General features: G+C 35.8%; 2 protein-coding genes across 5 annotated transcripts; both read left to right on the top strand.

Moving 5' to 3' along the window:
* Window positions 1-3868: 3868 nt before the first annotated feature.
* LOC108977653 (translation factor waclaw, mitochondrial) lies at window positions 3869-6347 on the top strand. Its single transcript, XM_018947462.1, has 7 exons — window positions 3869-3992; window positions 4053-4407; window positions 4460-4678; window positions 4734-5002; window positions 5072-5559; window positions 5680-6125; window positions 6191-6347. The coding sequence occupies exons 1-7, from the start codon at window positions 3934-3936 to the stop codon at window positions 6314-6316; spliced, it is 1962 nt and encodes a 653-aa protein (XP_018803007.1). The 5' UTR covers window positions 3869-3933; the 3' UTR covers window positions 6317-6347.
* On the top strand, window positions 6287-21175 carry LOC108977652. Of its 4 annotated transcripts, none has more exons than XM_018947461.1 (4): window positions 6287-6371; window positions 18463-19561; window positions 19622-19703; window positions 19762-21175. In XM_018947461.1, exons 2-4 carry the CDS (start codon window positions 18516-18518, stop codon window positions 21025-21027), a joined length of 2394 nt encoding a protein of 797 aa, XP_018803006.1. In that variant the 5' UTR covers window positions 6287-6371; window positions 18463-18515; the 3' UTR covers window positions 21028-21175. The 4 variants fall into 4 exon arrangements, with proteins under 4 accessions (XP_018803006.1, XP_018803002.1, XP_018803003.1 ...); XM_018947457.1 differs by lacking the exon at window positions 6287-6371 and adding an exon at window positions 9573-9943; XM_018947458.1 differs by lacking the exon at window positions 6287-6371 and adding an exon at window positions 16495-16569.
* Window positions 21176-21556: the final 381 nt, after the last annotated feature.

Genomic DNA, 21556 nt, shown 5'->3' with positions numbered 1-21556 from the left:
AACATAGTACGTGGAAAGGTTTAAAAAATATAAATTCGCAGTAATAATTTGTCATTATTTGCAGCTACACCAGGAGGGTGTTAGGCGGTTTTCTGTTCTTAATTAAATTTATTGCCTAAATTACTCATTGGCTTTAAAAAGAAAAGACCAACTGGGCTGTATTAATCGAATTAAGACATTCACCTACAAAACAAAAGCCAGAAAAAATATTTTCGTGGAAACTCACTTTGAAATGATCTACTTCCGCTTGGTTGCACCTTCGCATCCGTTTTAACGATTCTGTTATGACTGCTCCAGCACTGAGTAATGTTCCGTAGCAAACAATGCAATGGCGAATGTGCGCGCTATCAGAAGCAATTAAACACTCCAGACTCTCGATGAGCTCATTTAAAAAATGTTGCAACATTTGTACGCAACTCGCAGCATCCGGTCGAATACCTGGCGCTCCAAGTCGAATGTGAATTGCGTGCACTTATTAATACTTACATACTTATAGTATATACATACATACGTAGATCTGTATGCCGACACCTGCCCTACTGGTCAGATTTTGTAGCTCTTCACGAGGGACATCGACTTTAGACTAACTAATTAGAAGGAAACGATATCTGCATAATGTTTTCAAAAATTTTAGCGGATTTCAGGGGAATCACATATTTAAAAAAAACGCTCTAATATCAATAATAATACGTATTGGACATACACAAATAAATAAATAAATTTATTTTACAGCTGATGTTTCAATCCAATTTCCTTTTTTAAAAATCGATAGCTACATTTTAGGTTTAGATTTTTCTTAAGATATCGATTCTGAGGATTCTCCATATTTTTACATATATAATACATATGAAGATATGCTCTTTTTCTATACTCTTGTATGCTCAATTGCCTGGTGGTACTAATAATTTTCTTTAACTTCGGTAAGCGGCACCTATGGCCTTACATAAGTACATATATTTATGAAATATGAATGTCACATGCATATGTACACTTTAGCCACAGACATATAATGTACATATATCCTTATGTGGGTGCAACGTGCATTTTTGTCTTTTCCAAAAGAGTCCGCTATTGGCAGATAAGTCGCAATTATTCGCATGTGAAAAATAGATTAAATGATAAGTGCCGTATATTTGGGAGCTTCATTTGGAAAGGAATGTGCGGAAAGTGAATATACTTACATATATATAATATACATATGTGTATGTAGTACATACTAATGCATATATAGGAAATTACGGAATCTTTGTTTCCAAATTCCACGTTGGTTCGTGAAAGGAAACTTGAAAACAATAAGCTTTTATAAAATTATACATTTGTAAAAAGGATATTTAAAATATACATACATATGTAGGTGAAGGTCATACTTTTGCATTTTTATTTAATTTACTACATTACAATTTAATGGCATTCAAAGGACAGTAATCGAATTTCTGGGCAAGGTTGTTAGTTTAGAATTTGGCGTTGATCCGCATGAGGAATTCACACTTTCAGTACTATTCGTAGTGATTCGAGTAATAGATCTTCTTCTTCTTGAATGGCGTAGACACCGCTTACGCGATTATAGCCSAGTTAACAACAGCGCGCCAGTCGTTTTTTCTTTTCGCTACGTGGCGCCAATTAGATATTCCAAGTGAAGCCAGGTCCTTCTCCACTTGGTCCTTCCAACGGAGTGGAGGTCTTCCTCTTCCTCTGCTTCCCCCGGCGGGTACTGCGTCGAATACTTTYAGAGCTGGARTGTTTTCSTCYAKYMGGACAACATGACCTAGCCAGCGTAGCCGCTGTCTTTTAATYCGCTGAACTATGTCAATGTCGTCGTATATCTCGTACAGCTCATCGTTCCATCGAATGCGATATTCGCTGTGGCCAACGCGCAAAGGACCATAAATCTTTCGCAGAACTTTTCTCTCGAAAACTCGCAACGTCGACTCATCCAAGCCTCTGCACCATATAGCAGGACGGGTATTATGAGTGACTTACAGAGTTTGGCTTTTGCTTGTCGAGAGAGGACTTTGCTTCTCAATTGCCTACTCAGTCCGAAGTAGCACCTGTTGGCAAGAGTTATGCTGCGTTGGATTTCTAGGCTGACATTGTTGGTGGTGTTTACGCTGGTTCCAAGATAGACGAAATTATCTACAACTTCAAAGTTATGACCGTTAACAGTGACGTGAGTGCCAAGTCGCGAGTGCGACGACTGTTTGTTTGATGACAGGAGATATTTCGTCTTGCCTTCGTTCACTGCCAGACCCATTTGTGTTGCTTCCTTGTCCAGTCTGAAGAAAGCAGGCGCGGGTGTTGAGGCCGATGATATCAATATCATCGAGTAATAAATACCTTATCTTTATGCAATAACTTTTGAAGATATTCATAAGTTTGGTTTTGATCCTGGTTTCGGTAAATGTATAGTTTAGCACGTAAACACATTTTTTTTAACTAAAAAATATTAAATTTTTGAAAAAAATCATTTTCTGCTAACTGATTTATAATGTTCGAGTCAAAATAAGGAGTCATATTTGTTGCCAAATGTGTTTCTAATCCACTGAAAAAAAAATAAGTTCATAGTTCCCATACCTGTCACGGCTCAGTTGCCACTTTTTCTTAAGAATATTTTCGATTTTTTCCGGACTTTGTTATGGGATATGGTCCAATCAGTGTCAATAAGGAGGGAAAATAAATAGCAGCAACAAAATATGACGCACCATTACGAACTCACCCAAAAACGCTTATGGTATCGAATACTTTATTCGGTTCAAGAATTATTTTTCTAAGATTATCTCGTTGAACCGCATTGGACCTTAGCACTCAAATCGCAGAAAATTCAAAAAAGCGTTGAAATAAACCGGATGAAAACATCCATTAATCATCTTTATATAATATTTCTAAAGAAAGAAAGTGTGCCTGACTAGGTAGAATAACGAATGAACTTCGAAATTGCCTTACCAAAAAAAGCAATTAATATCGTTACTTCCCGAACTTCCGAAACTCCAGTGTATATATTTTTACGCATGTGGCTAATGTGTTTCAACATGTGCATAGGTTATTTGTCAGACTAAATTTTTCATATTATGGGGTTTTCGGAGAGGTGCGACTTGCTAGATAATTTAGTTTTATTATTATTTTTTTTTTTTGTTTTTNTATTTTTTTTTTTTGTAAGGCGAATAATTTTACCGTGTAATTACATTTCATTTTATTTTGTTTTGTTCAATCTTAAATCAATATCCAGGAACACTTTTTCAAACCTGCGCAGCTTTGCTAACGAAAATTATTAGGGGGATTCTCTTGGTCTTGCAAGATTGCAGATTGCAAAAATCCTATACCGAAATATACAAGGGCACGAGAGCACCCATTGCAGGATCTTGTGATATATGAACGGCTGATTCGATCAATTTATTGTAAATAACTATTGTGCATAGCTATTGTGAATTGGCGCACCTTATGCATTAATTCTTAACAAAGAAAACTGTAAAAAATCTTTATAAATTGAATAGAAATTAAAAAATGTATTTAAAACTAGCCTTCCTCAACAATTTAACAGCGAAGTATGTATTTTTGTAAAATTACAGCTAAAACAGTGTTGCAATTATATTTTAACGTGCCATTGCGTGCAAATAAATGTGGATTTTGGTCTGACATATTTTACAGCCATTGCAAATAATTTTCTGCATGTGTTTGTTGCTGTGCCGTTGCTTTAGGTGGAAAAATCTGCAACTCGCGCACCGTGCAAGGGCTTTACAAGGGCAAGAGAATACCCCTATTGAATACGAGTGAATAATTTTCTTACGTGAGTCATGCATTAGTATCCTCCTTAGAATTTGAAGCTAGTTGGCAATTCGGTAAACAGCTGTTTTACAATCGATACCTTCACATTGTTTGATAAAGATTTGAATAGGCTCAGATTAAAATTTATATAAATATGTTATATTTGACATAAAAATGCTGAAACGAGTCTTTACTATATCATATAAGTTGAGTACTTTTCGTCCTAGGTGTTGGTAAATAGTGAATTAATAGGAAATTGTAAAGACACTGCAAGATTTTCAGTATCTTTTTAGGCAAGATTTTCAATTACAAAAGGCACATGGACGACAATGTACTAGCTTTAGTAATTCTAATGATGCCGATGAGAAGAGTGCAGGTTTCCACAATATTCCAGTTGAACGTATTAGGAATTTCAGCATAATCGCGCACGTCGATCATGGCAAAAGTACTTTGGCAGATCGGATATTGGAATTAACAGGTGCGATAGCCCAGAATTCGGGAACACAAGTTTTGGACAGTTTACAAGTAGAACGGGAGCGAGGGATTACTGTTAAAGCACAGACCGCTTCAATTTTCCACACATATAAAAATGAGAGATATTTATTAAATTTGATCGATACACCAGGCCATGTGGATTTCGCAAATGAGGTTAAACATTAAGTCACTTTCAATAAACATTTACATTATTCAATTTTTTTAGGTTTCGAGGTCTCTGGCTGCATGCGATGGAGTTATATTACTGGTGGATGCTTGCCATGGTGTACAAGCTCAGACTGTAGCCAACTATTATTTAGCGAAAATGCGAAACTTGGTTATAATTCCAGTGCTAAACAAAATAGACATTAAACATGCCAATCCCGAACGTGTGTGCAAGGACTTGCACAATTTATTTGGAATCGACCCTAATAGCGTTCTAAAGGTAATATATAGGGGTATTTGCAAAATATATCGAAGCTTAATTGTTAATATTCAAGATTTCCGCCAAATTAGGAACCGGTATTGCCGCTGTTCTTGACAGAGTGATTGAGAAAATTACACCACCACAAGTAGATCGCAAACCTCCATTTCGCGCTTTAATATTTGACAGCTGGTTCGACAAATATCGTGGCGCTTTAAATTTAATTTGTGTATTGAACGGGTCACTGAAAGTGGGGCAAGAAATCCAATCGATGATTACAAAAAAGTCCTACCCGGTTAAAGGCATAACAATATTGCGTCCGAAGGAGGATCCAATCGAAACAATGTGAGTGTGCATATATGAGTTCCTTTACGATACTTAATTATAATGGAGTTAATATTTTATTATTCGCAGCTCCGCTGGCCAAGTAGGCTTAATTGCCTGTAACATGAGGAATAGCAAAGAGTCTATTATTGGAGACACAATTCATCTAAAAAATGAAACTGTAAAAGCTGCCATGAGGTTTAAGCCACAGCAACCAATGGTGTTTGCAGGCGTATATCCCGCTGACCAATCCAAGCACGTGCCTTTACGTGGCGCTATTGAAAAACTGACTTTAAATGATTCAGCGGTCACAGTAAATGTCGATTCAAGTCCAGCCTTGGGTCAAGGATGGCGTTTAGGTTTTCTCGGATTACTACATATGGAGGTTTTCTGTCAACGGTTAGAACAAGAATATGGAGCGGAGCCGATTATTACTGCACCATCCGTTACATACCGAATCATTTTGAGGAATCAGAAAATGATAAAACAAATGGGAAAAGAGTGCCTGGAACTTTCAAATGCTGCACTTTTTCCGGAGCCTTTCAATGTTAAGGAATACTACGAACCATTGGTGAAAGGTATATATTTTTGTTTCTTATTATTTGTACACTATATCGATATATTCATAATTATTTTTATCAAAATGATATTCGATGTGTTAAAACCAATTTACTTAATGTTTTTAACTATATTTTTAGGTACCATAATAACACCCACTGAATATCTGGGTCAAATAATTAGTTTATGTGTTGATCGACGAGGGATACAAGAATCATCAGTCAATATAGATGATGATCGTATTTTAATGAAATATATACTGCCATTAAGTGAAATAATATTAGATTTTAATGATCATCTGAAGTCCTTAAGCTCCGGCTATGCTAGTTTCAATTACGAAGATCACGGTTATCATCTAACCAATATTGTGCGATTGGATATTCATCTGAATGGTCGCCCTGTTGAAGAGTTCTGTCGGATTGTGCATGTTTCAAAAGCAACAACTATCGCACGTGAAATGGTAGCAAAACTGCAGGAACTTATACCGAGGCAGATGGTGCAAATCGCTATACAAGCCTGTGTGGGAGGAAAAGTATTGGCCCGAGAGACTATTAAAGCTTACAGGAAAGACGTTACTGCCAAGCTGGTGCGTATATATAACTAAAATATTTTAAAGTAATTAATTGTATTGAATCATTCATATTTTCGCAGTATGGCGGCGATGTTACGCGACGCATGAAGCTTTTAAAACAACAAGCGGAGGGTAAAAAAAAAATGAGAATGTTTGCAAATATCCGTGTACCTCATGAGACTTTTATAAAGGTGTTGAAGCGGTAGTGAATAAAAAATCCAAATAATCTGCCTGAAATTATATAATGGATACTATTTTCCGGTGGGTAACTTAAAGACTTCTTCCAATATTTTACCCTTTTTTAAGGTGTTCGTGTTAGGATATCGTTTTTGTTTATGTAGTTCAGGCGATTTCTTTGCTTTTATCTGCATCTTTTATATAATTCATACAATACGCTTTATTTAAAATTCCGAAATCTCTAAAAAATCTCTTAAACTTTTCAAATTAAGGACAACACAATTATAAGTGTTAAGTATCGCTACTTAGGAGGTTGTTGTGGAAATATTATTAAAGCCCTAATCAGGGTTGTTGCTTGAGGTCATGGACTGTGATACTAGATTTTTAGAAGGGAAAAACTGAGAGTACGATGTTGATAGCATGTAGAGCTCTGTGTTAATTTTTGACTAATATAATTAGTTTGTATAAAATAGTACTCACCGATCCAAACGGGGTTAGATCGCCGAAAAAACAGCCCTTGGTCGGATAATATCCGAGCCAATTCCGTTACGTAGAACCGCCTGGAATTGCTTTCGATAGTCTACGCTCCTTCTCTCCTCATACGACCGCGATTATCGACAAAGTACAGAGCAGCAGTAAGATCCTCAAGTTGCTAGTCGGCAGCACATGGGGAAAGACAAAGAAACGTTGTTGGAAACTTACAAGGCAATCCGCCGGCCGGTACTTAACTACGCAGCACCAATATGGTCGCCTGGATGCAGTGGAACGCAGATGAGAAACTTCAGACCTACCAGAATACTGCACCCCGGACTACGACGGGATGCCTTTTGATGTCTCCCATTGAACAACTCCACAGCGAGACGCTTATGCTTCCTGTAAAGGAGCATAATGAACTCCTCTCCAAACAGTTCCTGCTACGATCTTTCCGAAGGAATCACCCTTGCAGCCATCTGCTTGGAGTGGAACCGCCTCCCAGGAGCATCAAAAGGTCCTTCCTTAATTACGTCGACGGCGTCGTGTAGTACGCCGACCGGACTTCGGACGCAACTGACTTTCGACAGGTACTGAAGGCCATTCACAGTGGAGCTATCAACACTTTCACCGACTCCCTTCCCGTGAATGGCGTTCTTGGAGTCAAACCACCACCTATTGCAGACGAAGAGCTCCAGGTGCCGCGAGAAACGTGAGTGACCCTAGCGCAACTTCGTTCTGGATATTGCAGCAGGTTAAACTCCTACCTATCTAGAATTGACCCAGACATACCCAATCCATCCTGCATGCAACGAGTCCTCGCATGATACTGGCCACCTCTTTGCATGCCCTACAAACCCTACTCTTCTAACACTATCTTCCCTTTGGCCCGACCCCGTCGAAACAGCACGTTTCCTGGAACGACGACAACGCAAATGACTCTTACCACCCAAACGGGAATTAGATAACCGTTAAAACAACAACAACAGTTTGTATAAAAACATTGTCCTGAAGCTTAAACACATTTCGTAGCTGAATTAAACAAATATTGAAATCGAATCGCACCTTTATAGATATATTTAGTGCTTCATATATCATTTATATATATTAAAATATCGCCTTAATAACCTAATATAAAGCAAGTTTAATGTGCAAAGTATTTAGTTCTTTCTCATGTCGTTCAGATAAACACCAGCTGTTATCACTCGTACGAAAAAGAAACCACAACCTTCTTCAAAAAAATATAAACATGCATATATATTTATACAATCATACATATATAAATTAATGCATTCCTTATGAGATAAGCCCCAGTTTTAATCAATTTTCATGTATTGCCACAGCTGTTGCAGGCATTCCCTTTTGGTACGTGTGTTTTTCATTGTTAAAATTGGGTTTAAATTTAAACCAGAATTTTACAAAAATAAATGAAATGTAATATAACTAAAAAACAATACAGTCTCTCTCACACATACTCTCTGCTTTCACACACAGCCAAAAACAAATTTACACACACTAAAACGCAGTCGCTTTAGTATAGAGGAGCAGAAGAGACTTTCTTGCCTCAGTGTCTGACGTGGCGCTCTTTGTGCAGTCTCAAGTACTAACTGGCATGGCAGTTTGTTTACAATTTTGGTGAATGCACCAACACTCTGTTGTTGTGCAAAACAGCTGGTGGAGCTTTTGATTTGTTGACGTCTCACGAGCGCACCAACACCACGATAAAAGAATAAAGAGATTAATTAAAAATATAACAAAGCAAAAGTATTACGTTCCTTTTTATCGTACTTTTAATTAACAACAAATTTCTGATAAGTTAACATAAGTCTAAAAGAATTTAACTATTTTGTTTTAATTTATGACTTTTGCGCTAATCGAACTATCAAAATAAATATTTCAACAAAAGAAATCAGAGGGCAGAAAATCTTTGCACACACCAATATCAACACACAAATCCCTGACTTACACACTTGCATGAACCAACACAAGCAAAATGTATACAAGTTTGCGAAGAGCGAAAAATAAAACGTAAGACAGATAATAAAGCGATGAAAGCAAGAAGCTTTTAAATTTTGCTCACCAACAGCACCCTATAAACGGCGAGGACTGCAATAGAGACAATTAAGATTTAGATTTTTAATATGAATAGCAGCTGTTCTCTTGTAAGCGAGTGACAAAAGAACACTCGGTTTAATGTTGGTGCAGCAAACGTAAATTATAAATATACATTTTACAGCATTATTCATGTAATAAACTATTCAATGCAGTGAAAATACAAGTATAAGAATCCAAGGGATTGTACTTAGGGTTTAATTTTGAATATGTTCATACAAATAAATTTCATTGGAAAAAATAACGAATTTAAGGCTGCTTTCTAAATGTTTGATTACCAGCCTTTCTATCCAGTTAATAGAGATGTCCGCTTAATGGAGGGTCCCTTTAATAGAACTTTCAATGTATTTTTTTATATGAATTGTTTTCAATATCCTATCTTCTAAGTTGGTTCGAACAGTGTGCTAAATTTTACTAAAATCGGTTCAGTAGTTTAGGAGTCTATCGCGGACAAACAACGTGACACATTTTTACATATAAAGATGATACTCTCCGCTGACGTAATTTATCTTTGTGGGAAAAAGTCTGGCTTTCGACTGTTATTTAAAGAGTTATTATATTTGTAATTTAAATTTGAAATTATTTGTAGTCAAATTTTCGTGTTTAACTGTTACAGCCAATTGTTTAAATATACGTTTTGATTAGAAACTATTATTTTTACTTTGGCAGTCTTTTTCGATGCACTCCCCGGGCTAAGGCCGACCAACGATGTCATCTTAACGGCATTCCCACGAACTATTGAGACAGTGAAATATTTCAACATCAAAAACAACATTTAGATATCGCTTAGCATTAAATGCCTACAGGCGATAAGCACATGTGTGTCACTATCAGCTAAACGCCTGTGTAGCGCACTTCTACAATCGTTGTGCCTGATATATATTTCGTCTGTTCCTTCTTTGGTTAAGTCGTTTTGTTTACTCGGTTCGTCGCTGTTCGCTTTGCTGTGATGTGAAACGTATATGACGAGTAAGCATTTTTGCTCCGTTGATATCGCATCTAGTCGGTCCCGTACGTACGCCTGCAGTGTAACTTTGCTTGGGACAGTTTGGATCGAATCGAGTTTTGTGAATGTGGGTACCTACAAATAAACAAGTTACATTTTTGTTATAATTATCAACTCGGTTTGCAGTAAACAAATAATCCTAAAATAATAAACTTATCGTAAAATCCGAGCGGAAGGTGTCATTATTTGAGAGCACAATAAAATCGAAAGTTACGGTGTTTAGCAAGTCTAAATGCACAGCTGATCTGTTTGAGTAGCATCCAAATCGTTTAATTACAGAAACATTAAATTAACTCGGGCAGGTTACTCCTTAATTTAGTCAATTCCGGAAGGGTTTATTCGGGTTTGTATAAACCAAAATGCAGTTACTCTTTTGTTGAATACCAAAGTTAATAAAATTTAAATTTTTAAATAAAATCTTCATTTAAAGCAAACGCACACTTATATAATATACACATACATTTATATATGTATGTACATATGTGTGTTTGTAAAGGCTTTTCACACAGTGTGCATGTATGTACATATATGTGTATTTGCATATTATATTTTGCAAATTTGTACACAATTTTAATTGCCACAAATCTTTTAATTATTGTACATTATTAAATTAACCAAATCGTAAACTGCAATCGCTTGTAAAATGAGCTTTTGTTGAGCGGGTCAGTTTGGGCGAACTATTTACTAACAAAAATGAAATGTTTCCACTGATATGTTCGAAAATTCGAATTGGAGCAATATTTATTTGAGTTTTATAGTTTTGAACAAATTGCAAATGCACATACATATACACTGTTGCCAATACGCAGGCAAGTACCAACACAATGACAAATATGCATATACATACACACATACATATGTAAGTGTACTCGTACAATGACGTTAATAAGTGAATTGTTTGGTGTATAGAGTGCAGTCATTGAATAACAAAACGAGAAATTCACCGACATTCATGCAAACATACCATTAGGCATCTGTGTTTGTACATATGTATTTGTAGTTATAAGTTTGAGGTTATTATGAAATTAAGCGTTATTAATTTACCAGACGAAGTAATTTTCTGAAAAGGTCAGTGTTCCTTTACAAGGATTACTCATGACAAAATTGTATGCAGTAATATATAAGGTAATTTTCACGAAACAAATCTTAATACATATATGTATACGGACATATGTATATACAGGATGTGCTGCTGTTATCTACGATTTGTAGTAGGAAGTAAGTCTTCAATTCTAAGCCTATTTGATGCAAAACAGGAAAGAATGAAAAGAGTCAAAGTAGACAAACAGTCAAATTTGTCATGAATTAAAGTGTAGTTATTAGTTTATGATGAAAAAAAAACAGTGAAATGAGTAGAAGACGAAGAAACGAAACGACGAAGACGGAAATATTTGGATCATACATAAATATGCAAATTAACTATATATTATACATACTGTACATACATACAGTGGTGGTCTTATAATCAGAAACGACTTTGCTGCATATAGTTTTCTTAATTTATTTTAAAAATTTAGATTGCCACATTAAAACTATAAATTGGAATCTACAAAGTAACACATTTTATTAGAGTTTTACATGAAAAAAAACAACAACAGTAATTATATTTAAAAAAAAATTAAGTAAACACAAAGAGCACCAAATTCAGTTTGGTCATATAATTAGAAACGACAGCAAGAACTTAAAAATATTTATATAAAATTGAAAAAATCTATTAAAATGTTTAGTATTTTGTTGAATACCCCTTATTTTTAACAACTTTGTCTAGCTTTCGAGTTGTTGGCATGTTTGCACTGATATGCTGCTCCAACTTTGTTGAACCATTTGAAACAACTCGTCATTATTTCGCAGTTTTTTGTTCTTAAGATCTCGTTTCACAATTGCCCATAAGTTTTCAATTGAGGACTTTGCGAAAGCCCATCCAAAACATTAATATTTTTATCCGAAAACCAACTTTTCACTAACCTTGAAGTGTGTTTTGAGTCATTATCGTGCTAGGAAATGTAATGAACTGGCATATTCTCAAAGGAATATGGTTTCATTACATTCTTCAGAATATTTTTGTATAGATGTTGGTCCATTACCCCTTGAACACGCACAATTGTGCCAACACCACGAGAGGAAAAGGCTCCCCAAAACATAACAGTTTTACTGTGCACCTGGAGTTCAGCGCCTTGTTGGGAGGACGTCTTACATACTAATTTCCGTCGCACTAGAATAAATTGAACTTAGATTCGTCACTCCAAAGAACTCTATTGCAGTATTGGGAATTTTTCATCATTTCCTTTGCAAGTCGCAACCGGTTGTTCGTCCTACAAATTATCCGGTCTTCTGCTGGAGTGGTTTTTCCAGTGATATCAAATGTCTTTGTTTTTTTTTTTTATTCAAATGAATAGCTCCAAATACCATTTTTTTTTTTTTGGAGAAAGCAAAAGTTTGTGCGATAGTTGACATTAACAATTTCTGCTTTTGATAGCACCATACTAATAACTCTCTCATTTTGGGAGTACATGACAATTTCCTGCCCATTCTAATAATCAAAAAGTTTTAATTAAAAAGTGAGTATACTCCACTTTATGGCTAAGTTCAAAAAAATCCGAGAATCGAAAGAAAGAACTGCGCGTTTCTTATTACGTGGCCAGCCAACAAACACAAACCGTCAAATAATTTTAAGTTTTTCAATAACCAATCAACAAATAGTCACGTGTTCATTTAACAATACATTCATAGATTCATGTCTACTCTACTTATAGCGGGGCTTATAATTTACAGTGCGCGTCTTAAAAAAGTATACAGTTTCTAGCATATCGTTACTAATTATAAGGTCACCACTGTATATGATAAAGCGATGAGAAATATGTTATTAATTTAATATCAAAATATTATAATACTTTTGAAATATATCAGTGAAATTATTTATTAATTCAGATGCTGAAAAAACTTTGTATTAAAAAATGTTGCGAAAATAAATTCCAATAAAAAAAGGGAACAGTACCGGTATATGGGGAGTGAGCGGTTTACGGTTAATGGCGTTTTGTGGGCATGGCAATGCCTGATTCAATTCTTCCATCTGCGAACTCGTCTTTACGTGTTTGCCAAGGAAGCCGAATACCAAGTTTCATTGTGATATCTCAATTTTTAGTCAGCTTATCACTTGCACAAAGAGACAGACGAACAGACAGGCATCCGGATTTCAACTCGTCGTCTCATCCTAATCATTTATGTATGTATACAGAACCTTATATCTTTCTTGATTAGTTTTAGGTTGTATAAAAAACCGTTAGGTAAACAAAACTATAATACTCTGTAACAACTGTTTGCAAAAGTATAAAAAGAAACCGAATCTATAAAACTTTTTGCTAATAAATCGTTCTTTTTTGTTACCTATTATAACGCCAGTCCTGTCAAACTGGCAGCCGTAAATATCGCAAAAAGTTATCGCCTCTTTAACTGGATTTCTGATCTATTTTAATGTAATTTTTCTCAAACTTGTCAAGTCGTATTCGACTGTTGGTATTTCCTACTATCCATCATCATCAAATAGTACTCATATACATACTAAAGACACATGGACGTTGGTACTCTTATCACATTTCAATTTAAGAACCAAAATATCCATTTGGCGAAATTATCAAGCGATATAGTTTTCCCAGGAGTTTTCACCCAACCCTGAATTGGTGATGAGTTTTATGAGAAGCTCTTAATATAAAACATTTAAAATTGGAAAATAAAAGAGGCAATGAAAGCACCAGGTAAATGAAAAACTTTCTCACTAGGAGAATGCCTATGGGATGTACATAATGAATTATAATTTTTCTCAATTGACTTTCATTCAATCGCAAAATGTACTGCGGTTATTGTCCAACTTATAAATCTGGTTCACAATCACCGTTTTATCATTTTGTGAATAAAATTTTGAACATACATATTACTATATGAGATAAATAATAATTCCATTGAACTTTGTGTGTGTTTTTTATGAATTTGTAAATATAATTCTTCTTTGTTCAATACTTTGTTTTCATTGGGAAGTCTTTGACCAGCGGCATTCTGAACTTCCGCCTTTATCTCTTTTATTTTTATCTATTTTCAATTTGCATCCTGAATAATCGTAATTAATCAAACATTATATATGTACATTAAAGATACATTGAAGATATTCAAATAAAAAATAATAATTAAAATTGAAAAAAAAACAACCCGATGTAATGATCAAGTCGTCTTTTTGTTCTTTGCTTTTTTCTAAGCAAGTAAATCGAATTTTCCTGACCGTGAACAGTCAACCAACAACAACAAACATAATATAGTGTGTGGCTTTAATGCCATCCCTCCAGCAGAGATCAGACGAGTACAAGATATTTAGATATATGTATATAAATATGTTTAGACGACCTCAAACAAGAAGCCAACAAACCATCCCTATAGTCAACTTGCCGACCCACCAACCTACCGACCGACCGACCAACACAGCAAGTTAGTACTTCCTTATACTATGTACTGCACGACTACTACAAGTACCCATGACCTTGAAATTTTCAACGATACAGTTAAAAAGAAAAACAATGAAAACATGAAAATGCAATGGCAACTGGCAAGAACCTTGCTCCCCAAAGCAGTAGCAATAGAAACGAATCATTAGAAAGCTCCCAAACTAAGAGACTCGAGTTCTCTTTCGCACCTTTGCAAAGCAACACTCTTCTCTTCTCCGGCTTTGCCGTCTTATGCTCTCTTCTCTTTTCGTCAGCAGTAGAATCACTTCGCGACACTTTTTGTACAGAAATTTTTCACATAATCAAAACAAACTTTTGCTGTCACCAAATTACAATATATCGGTCCATTTTTTGACATACATATGTAATACGAAGTCAAGAAATTATTTAAATTATTTGAAATGCGTCAAGAATCGATTCAAATGCACAAAAAAAAAACAAGTGAAACAAAGTGAGTTTATTTAAAAAAAATTATCGAAAACATCTATTAAAAACGTATACAAACACTATCAGCTGATATTTAAGCATAACATACTATACGCGTACGTACGAAATTTACATACATACATATGTACACAAAAGAGAGCTTTCATATATGTAAATTGAAAACATCCCCTTTGTGAAAAAACCCTTTCTAATTGTGATCATAAGCAAATATTTCCAATGGAATCCTTTCTATATGATTTTATGTAAAATAAAATAAAAGTAAAAAACTTTTCTGAAAGCAACACATTGTGCTATACCTAAAATGACGATATACACGTTGAAGGTACATTTCCATAACATAATAGGGAATGAATTAGGGGAAAAACCGCGTACTCCGGACTGAAGCGAGGAACTATTGGAAAATAGAGACTACTTTCCAGAAATATGAGGGAGTAATAAGTAAATAATCGGCGATTTACCGTTGCAAAACTTTATATTACAGTTTATTTTTCGTCTTCAAAGACAGTCGGTTTCAAATTTTAAAATTTGCATGTTATGCATTAAAAAAATTTTCCGATGCAAAGTGTTTCAAACTTTGTTGAGTAAAGGAAATGTCTTTTCCTAAGCTATCCGAAGAACTGGCTGGTGAAGTACAGAGGGGAGAGATCGGGACAATTCCTCCCGGCCCTGGAATGCTAACCAACAAGATTTTTTGTATCCAACAATTCACTACAATCATCCCAGGACCAGGTTTTCTCTCTAGCAGCCTACAACAAATTCTATGAAAACTACAAGTTTTCAAGTTTCTTCTCAAGTCTCATTCTTCGCCAACTCAGTCTAAACGTTGTTTAAAATAGAAATAATCTTACTGCCTATCGAGGTTAATAACATACTATTTTATTATCGCTGAAAACCGATCATCGTCTTTACTAATCCTGGCGAGCATAGCCAAATTTAAGCAAGGCATAATCGAGTCCTCAATTTTGACAAAACCTAACGAATTATGAATGACTGCTCACTTCAACTGATTTCATCAGATTTAAATTTCCCAAAAAACTCTTCCGAAGTGTTGTAAGAATGGTCAAAGTGTCTTCAATTTGTATATTTGCCTTGACACAGTAGCAATAATTGAACACAGATTTTGAATGGCTCATCAATAATCCAATCTAATTGTGGGCGACATTTTGTCAGCTCAGCTCCGTTCAAATATTTTTTTGATAAAGTCAATGTGTTTTTTACGCCAGCATTTATTCTTTCCTATTTGTCACATTCAGACGCACTTACTTACATTTCTGTTGTACTTGTGTACTTGTACATATGTATTTTTGTATGAGTGTTGGAACACAAGTGGGATAAGTTTAAGAGTACATTTATTGAAAGCTTTTCCATTTTTTACTGTATTGGAGCAAAAACAAATATGCACGTAATATGTAATAATCCCAACAACAATGTTGTAGCAATCAAGTTCAAGCATAAAGTACAGCAACAACATCTTTGAGTAGCCACACATTTATATTTAACAATGTATGTACATACATCTGTGCATTTGTGTTCGTTTGGAGGGAGACTCGATTGTCGCACGCCACACACACATAGCTGTTAATATGTGTATATGTGCTATGGGCGAGTGTGTGGAGAGGCACCGAAATCGTTTGGGGCCAGCTGCGTACAGCGCCGAGTCTGACCGTACACGTAGTGCATTGGAGAGGCGACAGCAGCAGCAGCAACAACGGCCCAGCCCGCCACCGACACCATCATCCTTCACGACAAACTCAAAGTAAGAAGTCAACTTAATTACTGAGCAAAAACCGAAAGTGAAAATTGTCGAAATCCCTGCATCGAGTATCTGCAATGTTTCGAATTAAATTAAATGAATTAAAATTGAAAGCATTCCAACGCTTATGAAAATCGAAAGCTGTGACATTGTGTTTAGTAAAAATTGGCAATAATTTTCCATACAGCTTTTGTGGCCGAAGTGCATATTCTTTATTTGCTTTCGAAAGCGTTATCAATTGTGCATCGACTTTTTGTATAAATATTTTAATTTTATTTTGACTATCGAAATTCAACGCTCGACCTCGGCAGTGTTAGTGAAATCACCAACTGCTGTTATTGTTGTTGCGTAGTTTTTCGATTAATTCTATGCTTTTCTATTTTGTTTCATTAAAAGTTGCTTTTACGAATTTACATATTTACGTATCTGTATGTGCATGCATAGTGTGAATATATTTGCGTGTACATTGTGCCAAACAATTTCATAAATTGCTTTTTGATCAAAAGTTAATGTGAAGAGTAATTTCATTTTGCATATGTGATTTTGTGTTCGAGCAACTGATACGGAATTATAAAAAAATTTCATAAAAATTCGCAACTCAAAAAGCTACAAATTATTCACCTGTGTCGCCATCATCTCTTTCCTTTTCGAGTATAGGTATGTTATTAAAATTGAAGCTTGCGAATTATGTGTGAGGAGTGGGCAAGAGTGTATAGGTGTACGTTCATATACATATATGCATGTACGTATATGATCTATATACATACATACATATATAAAGTCGTGTGTGAATATGTGGGGATAAATAAAAAGCTGGCAATGTTTGTAAACAAGATCTTTGCAATTATTCTCTTATACCTCTCCGTGGCGTTGCCATCAATATGCTCAATTGCGTCTGCCGACGTGACACTACCGTTGTGAAAATGCAACACAGGCAAACATATTTACATATACAGATAAGAACACTGCATCGAAAGTGCTCATGAGAATACAATTAAAGAAGAACTTAGGACGAGCGTTTTATTTATTTCATTAAATTTGTGTTTTGATTTTTTTAAATACAAAATAAATTTATTATAACACGAAAATCTCATAAATTATAAAAAAAAAAAATATGTTTATTTAATAAACAAATGTGTACATATAATAAATTTAGTTAAACGCAACAATTTGCGATATTATCTATGTACCTCTAATAGTATTATAAGCCAAAAAGTGATTCATACTTTTGGGCCCCGCAACAATATTATACAGATTTCGAGGCAGATTCGTAAAGAATGGAAACAGCTTATGGTGTAAATATATATTCAAATATTATATAAGAGGGCGTTGAGGAACTCTCCCTGAGTAAGGGCCAAGAATATTTTAATCTACTACAATCATGTTTTTTTTTAACTGGGTTGAATGGGTTTTTAAAAGTGGGTTGAAGCGACTGAACCAATGAGACTGTACTAAACCGTTTTAACATATGTACATATCTGCTCCCATTTCTAGCCAACCTATTTTCAAATATATTCATGCAATGTATTATATTTATTTATTTTGTACGATACATTTTTCCTTTTACATAATAAAGATAGTATATTCACGATAGTTAAATAGAAAAAATGTTTATACATTAATAGGTTTAAGCCCTCGCGTACTTAGGCGTACAGCGAAGAATTTAGTTCCGATGTTAGTCACACCGAATTGCACTTGTATATTCCGATCCCAGTCACGCCGATGTTATTACTTATATTGATGTCGATTATGAAAAATCTTAAAGGTTCTCGGGAGTTTTATTATTTTGAGAGTCGCAGAGCTCATTTTAAAAGCCGCTGTTAGTGAGAGCAAATTTTTATGTTTACTTCACGCTAAGACTTCTTATTAAATTATTTTATTTTCTTTTTATTACAGGTCGTTATGAGTTTAAGTTTTCTTACAAATAATAACAATACTACAAAAACAACATGATCAACAGCGCAAACACAGTTGACTTTAATGTAATAAAGCATGGTAAAGTCATACTTCCACACGGATTAGTGCCATTGGACAAATGCAAACTAGTACATACGTCGAAGATACCTCAAAGTGGCGGCGAAAGATTCACTTCGTCATATGCAATACAAGCCTCTATTAATCCCTACACTTACACCGTCGATACTAAGCCCAGAGCCGATATTCAAAGTGCCGAGACCAAAGAGATTAACATGCAGCCGCAACGTGTACATGTCCAGCATCTGCAAATACATTCCAATTTGCAGAATAATCAATGGATTTATGATAAGTTTCAGAACTTGAACGCTGAAAGAGAGCACACTGCGCCAAATGGGTGCATAACTAAAATAAATCACAACAATAACGTAATTAGAAAAGAAAGTGCCTTTAGTTTAAGTAGCAGCAGCAAGTGCAGCGCCAGCAATATTAACATTAGTAGTAGCTTCCCAAATACTTTCAAAAATGGAGAATGTGATAAGGACTTAGTCAATGATGGCATAAAAAAGACAGCTCGCGGTGTTACTGCTCTTATGGGTTCAACCGATAGGGGCACGACGTCCATTTATAATACTGATTACCAAGAAAATGCCTTTCTCCGCATCGAGGATGTGCACAATTATGCCAAGATGGACCATTATAGCTATTCGAATGAAAGTAGCAATAGCAGTATGCATGAGGAAGACAATGAAGACGAAGATGAGGATTTAGATGAGGATGATAACAATGATGATGCCGCGACCAACTACGAACGTTATCTGAAAAGCAAGCACTTAGCGGCTAAGCGAAAGCGAGTGAAATGCCATGAAAATTTTAATATGCAAATCACCAGATTGGAAACGGAGGAGACTGAACTGAATGTTGATGTAGAGACTGTGCACAAAGTGCAGAATGAAATAACTGAAGGGGCAATGCCTAGCACACCAGATCATCATGCGCGCAGACCGATGAATGCTTTCTTGATATTTTGCAAACGCCACAGAGCCATAGTCAAGGAACGGTACAAATCGTTGGAAAATAGGTAAGCATGTGAGCGGGTTGTCTTCCCCTAAACTAACTAATTAGTAAACCTATCTTTTAGAGCTATCACAAAGATACTTGGAGACTGGTGGGCTTCCTTAGACGCCACTGATAAGAAATGCTTTACCAATTTGGCGCAACAGGTACGCTTACTTTACTCACTTCCATCTGTAATAAGTTATAATATAAAATCTTGTTTAGAATAAAGACGCATTTTTCAACGCAAATCCAAATTTTAAATGGTACAAGTTGCCCGCTCCTCCACTACGCACCTTGAACACTCGCCCAGGCAATACAAGCACGGAACCGGAAGACGACATGAAATCTTTTATGAGTGCGCAAAGCGGGAGTGCTGTGCTAGCAAGGTACACGAACAACAGTACACGTGGCAACAATCACCTTTTTAAACTAGCTGATGAAGCACAAATGGGCGAACTCAGTCATCTGTTCATAGGCGAAAGCGACCACAACAGCTGCAATTCGAACCAGAATGCATTGCAGAAGGCCTTGGGCGAGACGTCACAATTTTTGAACGCTTACATGTCACCCACCAGCGGCGCAGAGAGTGTGCAATCGAACAAAAATCGCCTGTTAAGTGAGAATAGCTTCTCCAGTAATGGGAGTGAAGATGATATTTTGCCGAAGAAAACATCAAGGGCATGCAAAGGGAAAATCTATCAAGAACTTATTAATTCAGGGCAAATTTCAGCGGTTTCAAAGAAAATAAAAACACCCAAATCACAAAGCCATCCCAACGGTTACGCTCATCACATTGTTGCTCCATCCGGCAGTTCTAATCTAACTTCGCTGGATAGCACAAATCATTTCTCATCCACGTGCGCGATCTTAGCGACATCTAGAAATAATATTAAAATAAGTGAAAACCCGGGTGAGGGTTTACAATCAAATAACGATCTGTCAAGTTTCGATTTGGAAGACAAAATTAAGGAATTGCCAGCACTCAGTTTAGATCTTTACTTACAGCGCAAGCGCAATACGAAGAAGAAAAAGAAATTTACATCGAAGAAACGCCATTCAAACAATGCAGTAAACAACAAAAATTCAGAGGCAATAAATGTAAAGCACGCGCCAACCATATCGTGCCCGAACAGAAGTCGGGAAGCACCGCCGCAGCAGGCTGTTGGCAGTCAAAAACGTAAAGCGCGTAAGGAGAGCATCACCAGACGCGACGTTACTGTGATTGAGAATGAAATCGCGTCTGTTATTCCATTGCCTAAAAATTTCAGTACCATAAACGGCTGTTATTACTTCAACGCATCGCCAGATGGCGCAATATCAAAATGTCTACCATTCGGCGAAATCGAAAACTCCACGGCTGCCACGGGAGCAGACAATCAGCGCACCGACGTCAACGTTTTTGGCAACTTATGCAATGATAATTCGTCTACCTCAGACTTACTCATTCTGGCCGAGGTGGCTGCCAATCGCACCGAACTAACAAATTAAACAGTAATCGGTTATCACCGTACTATTCACTAACCCAAACATATAAGCACCAAAAAGAAATTGTATCTTAAAAATGCAACTTGTTGCATTTATTCACATATGCTTAGTTTGTAGAAGTAATAAAAATTGTTATTGTTTTCAAAAGTTATATTTAATATTTGTAGCATAAAGTCGGAAATAAAATCTTAATTATATTGTATTTTCACAAAATGTTGTGCCAGAAGGTTTTCTTCGTAATATGTTGTCCTTGTGGCTGCACAAAATATCCCCAAGTAATTTTGAGTAACGCTGCCGAGTTGACAGTCCTTAGACTGATAGAAATCCGAAAGTTAAAGGAGACTCCACTATCGTGCAAACATCGAGAGAATTGGATACAGTTAGTCAAGAGAGTGAATCCATTTTACGCTAGCTTCTTATTGTTGTTATTGTTGATTTTTGATTTTGCAGTATTAATTGATGTCAGCGAACAAATGAAATACCCAAGTCGTTTATGAGTGAATAATTTTACTAAACCGATACGGGTTTACTT

Source organism: Bactrocera latifrons, unplaced genomic scaffold, assembly GCF_001853355.1.
Source record: "Bactrocera latifrons isolate USDA-ARS-PBARC rearing strain unplaced genomic scaffold, ASM185335v1 scaffold_93, whole genome shotgun sequence".
In the NCBI taxonomy this organism is placed as follows: domain Eukaryota; kingdom Metazoa; phylum Arthropoda; class Insecta; order Diptera; family Tephritidae; genus Bactrocera; species Bactrocera latifrons.
Note: the sequence above shows the minus strand (reverse complement) of the source record. Positions and strands in the feature narration are given on the sequence as shown.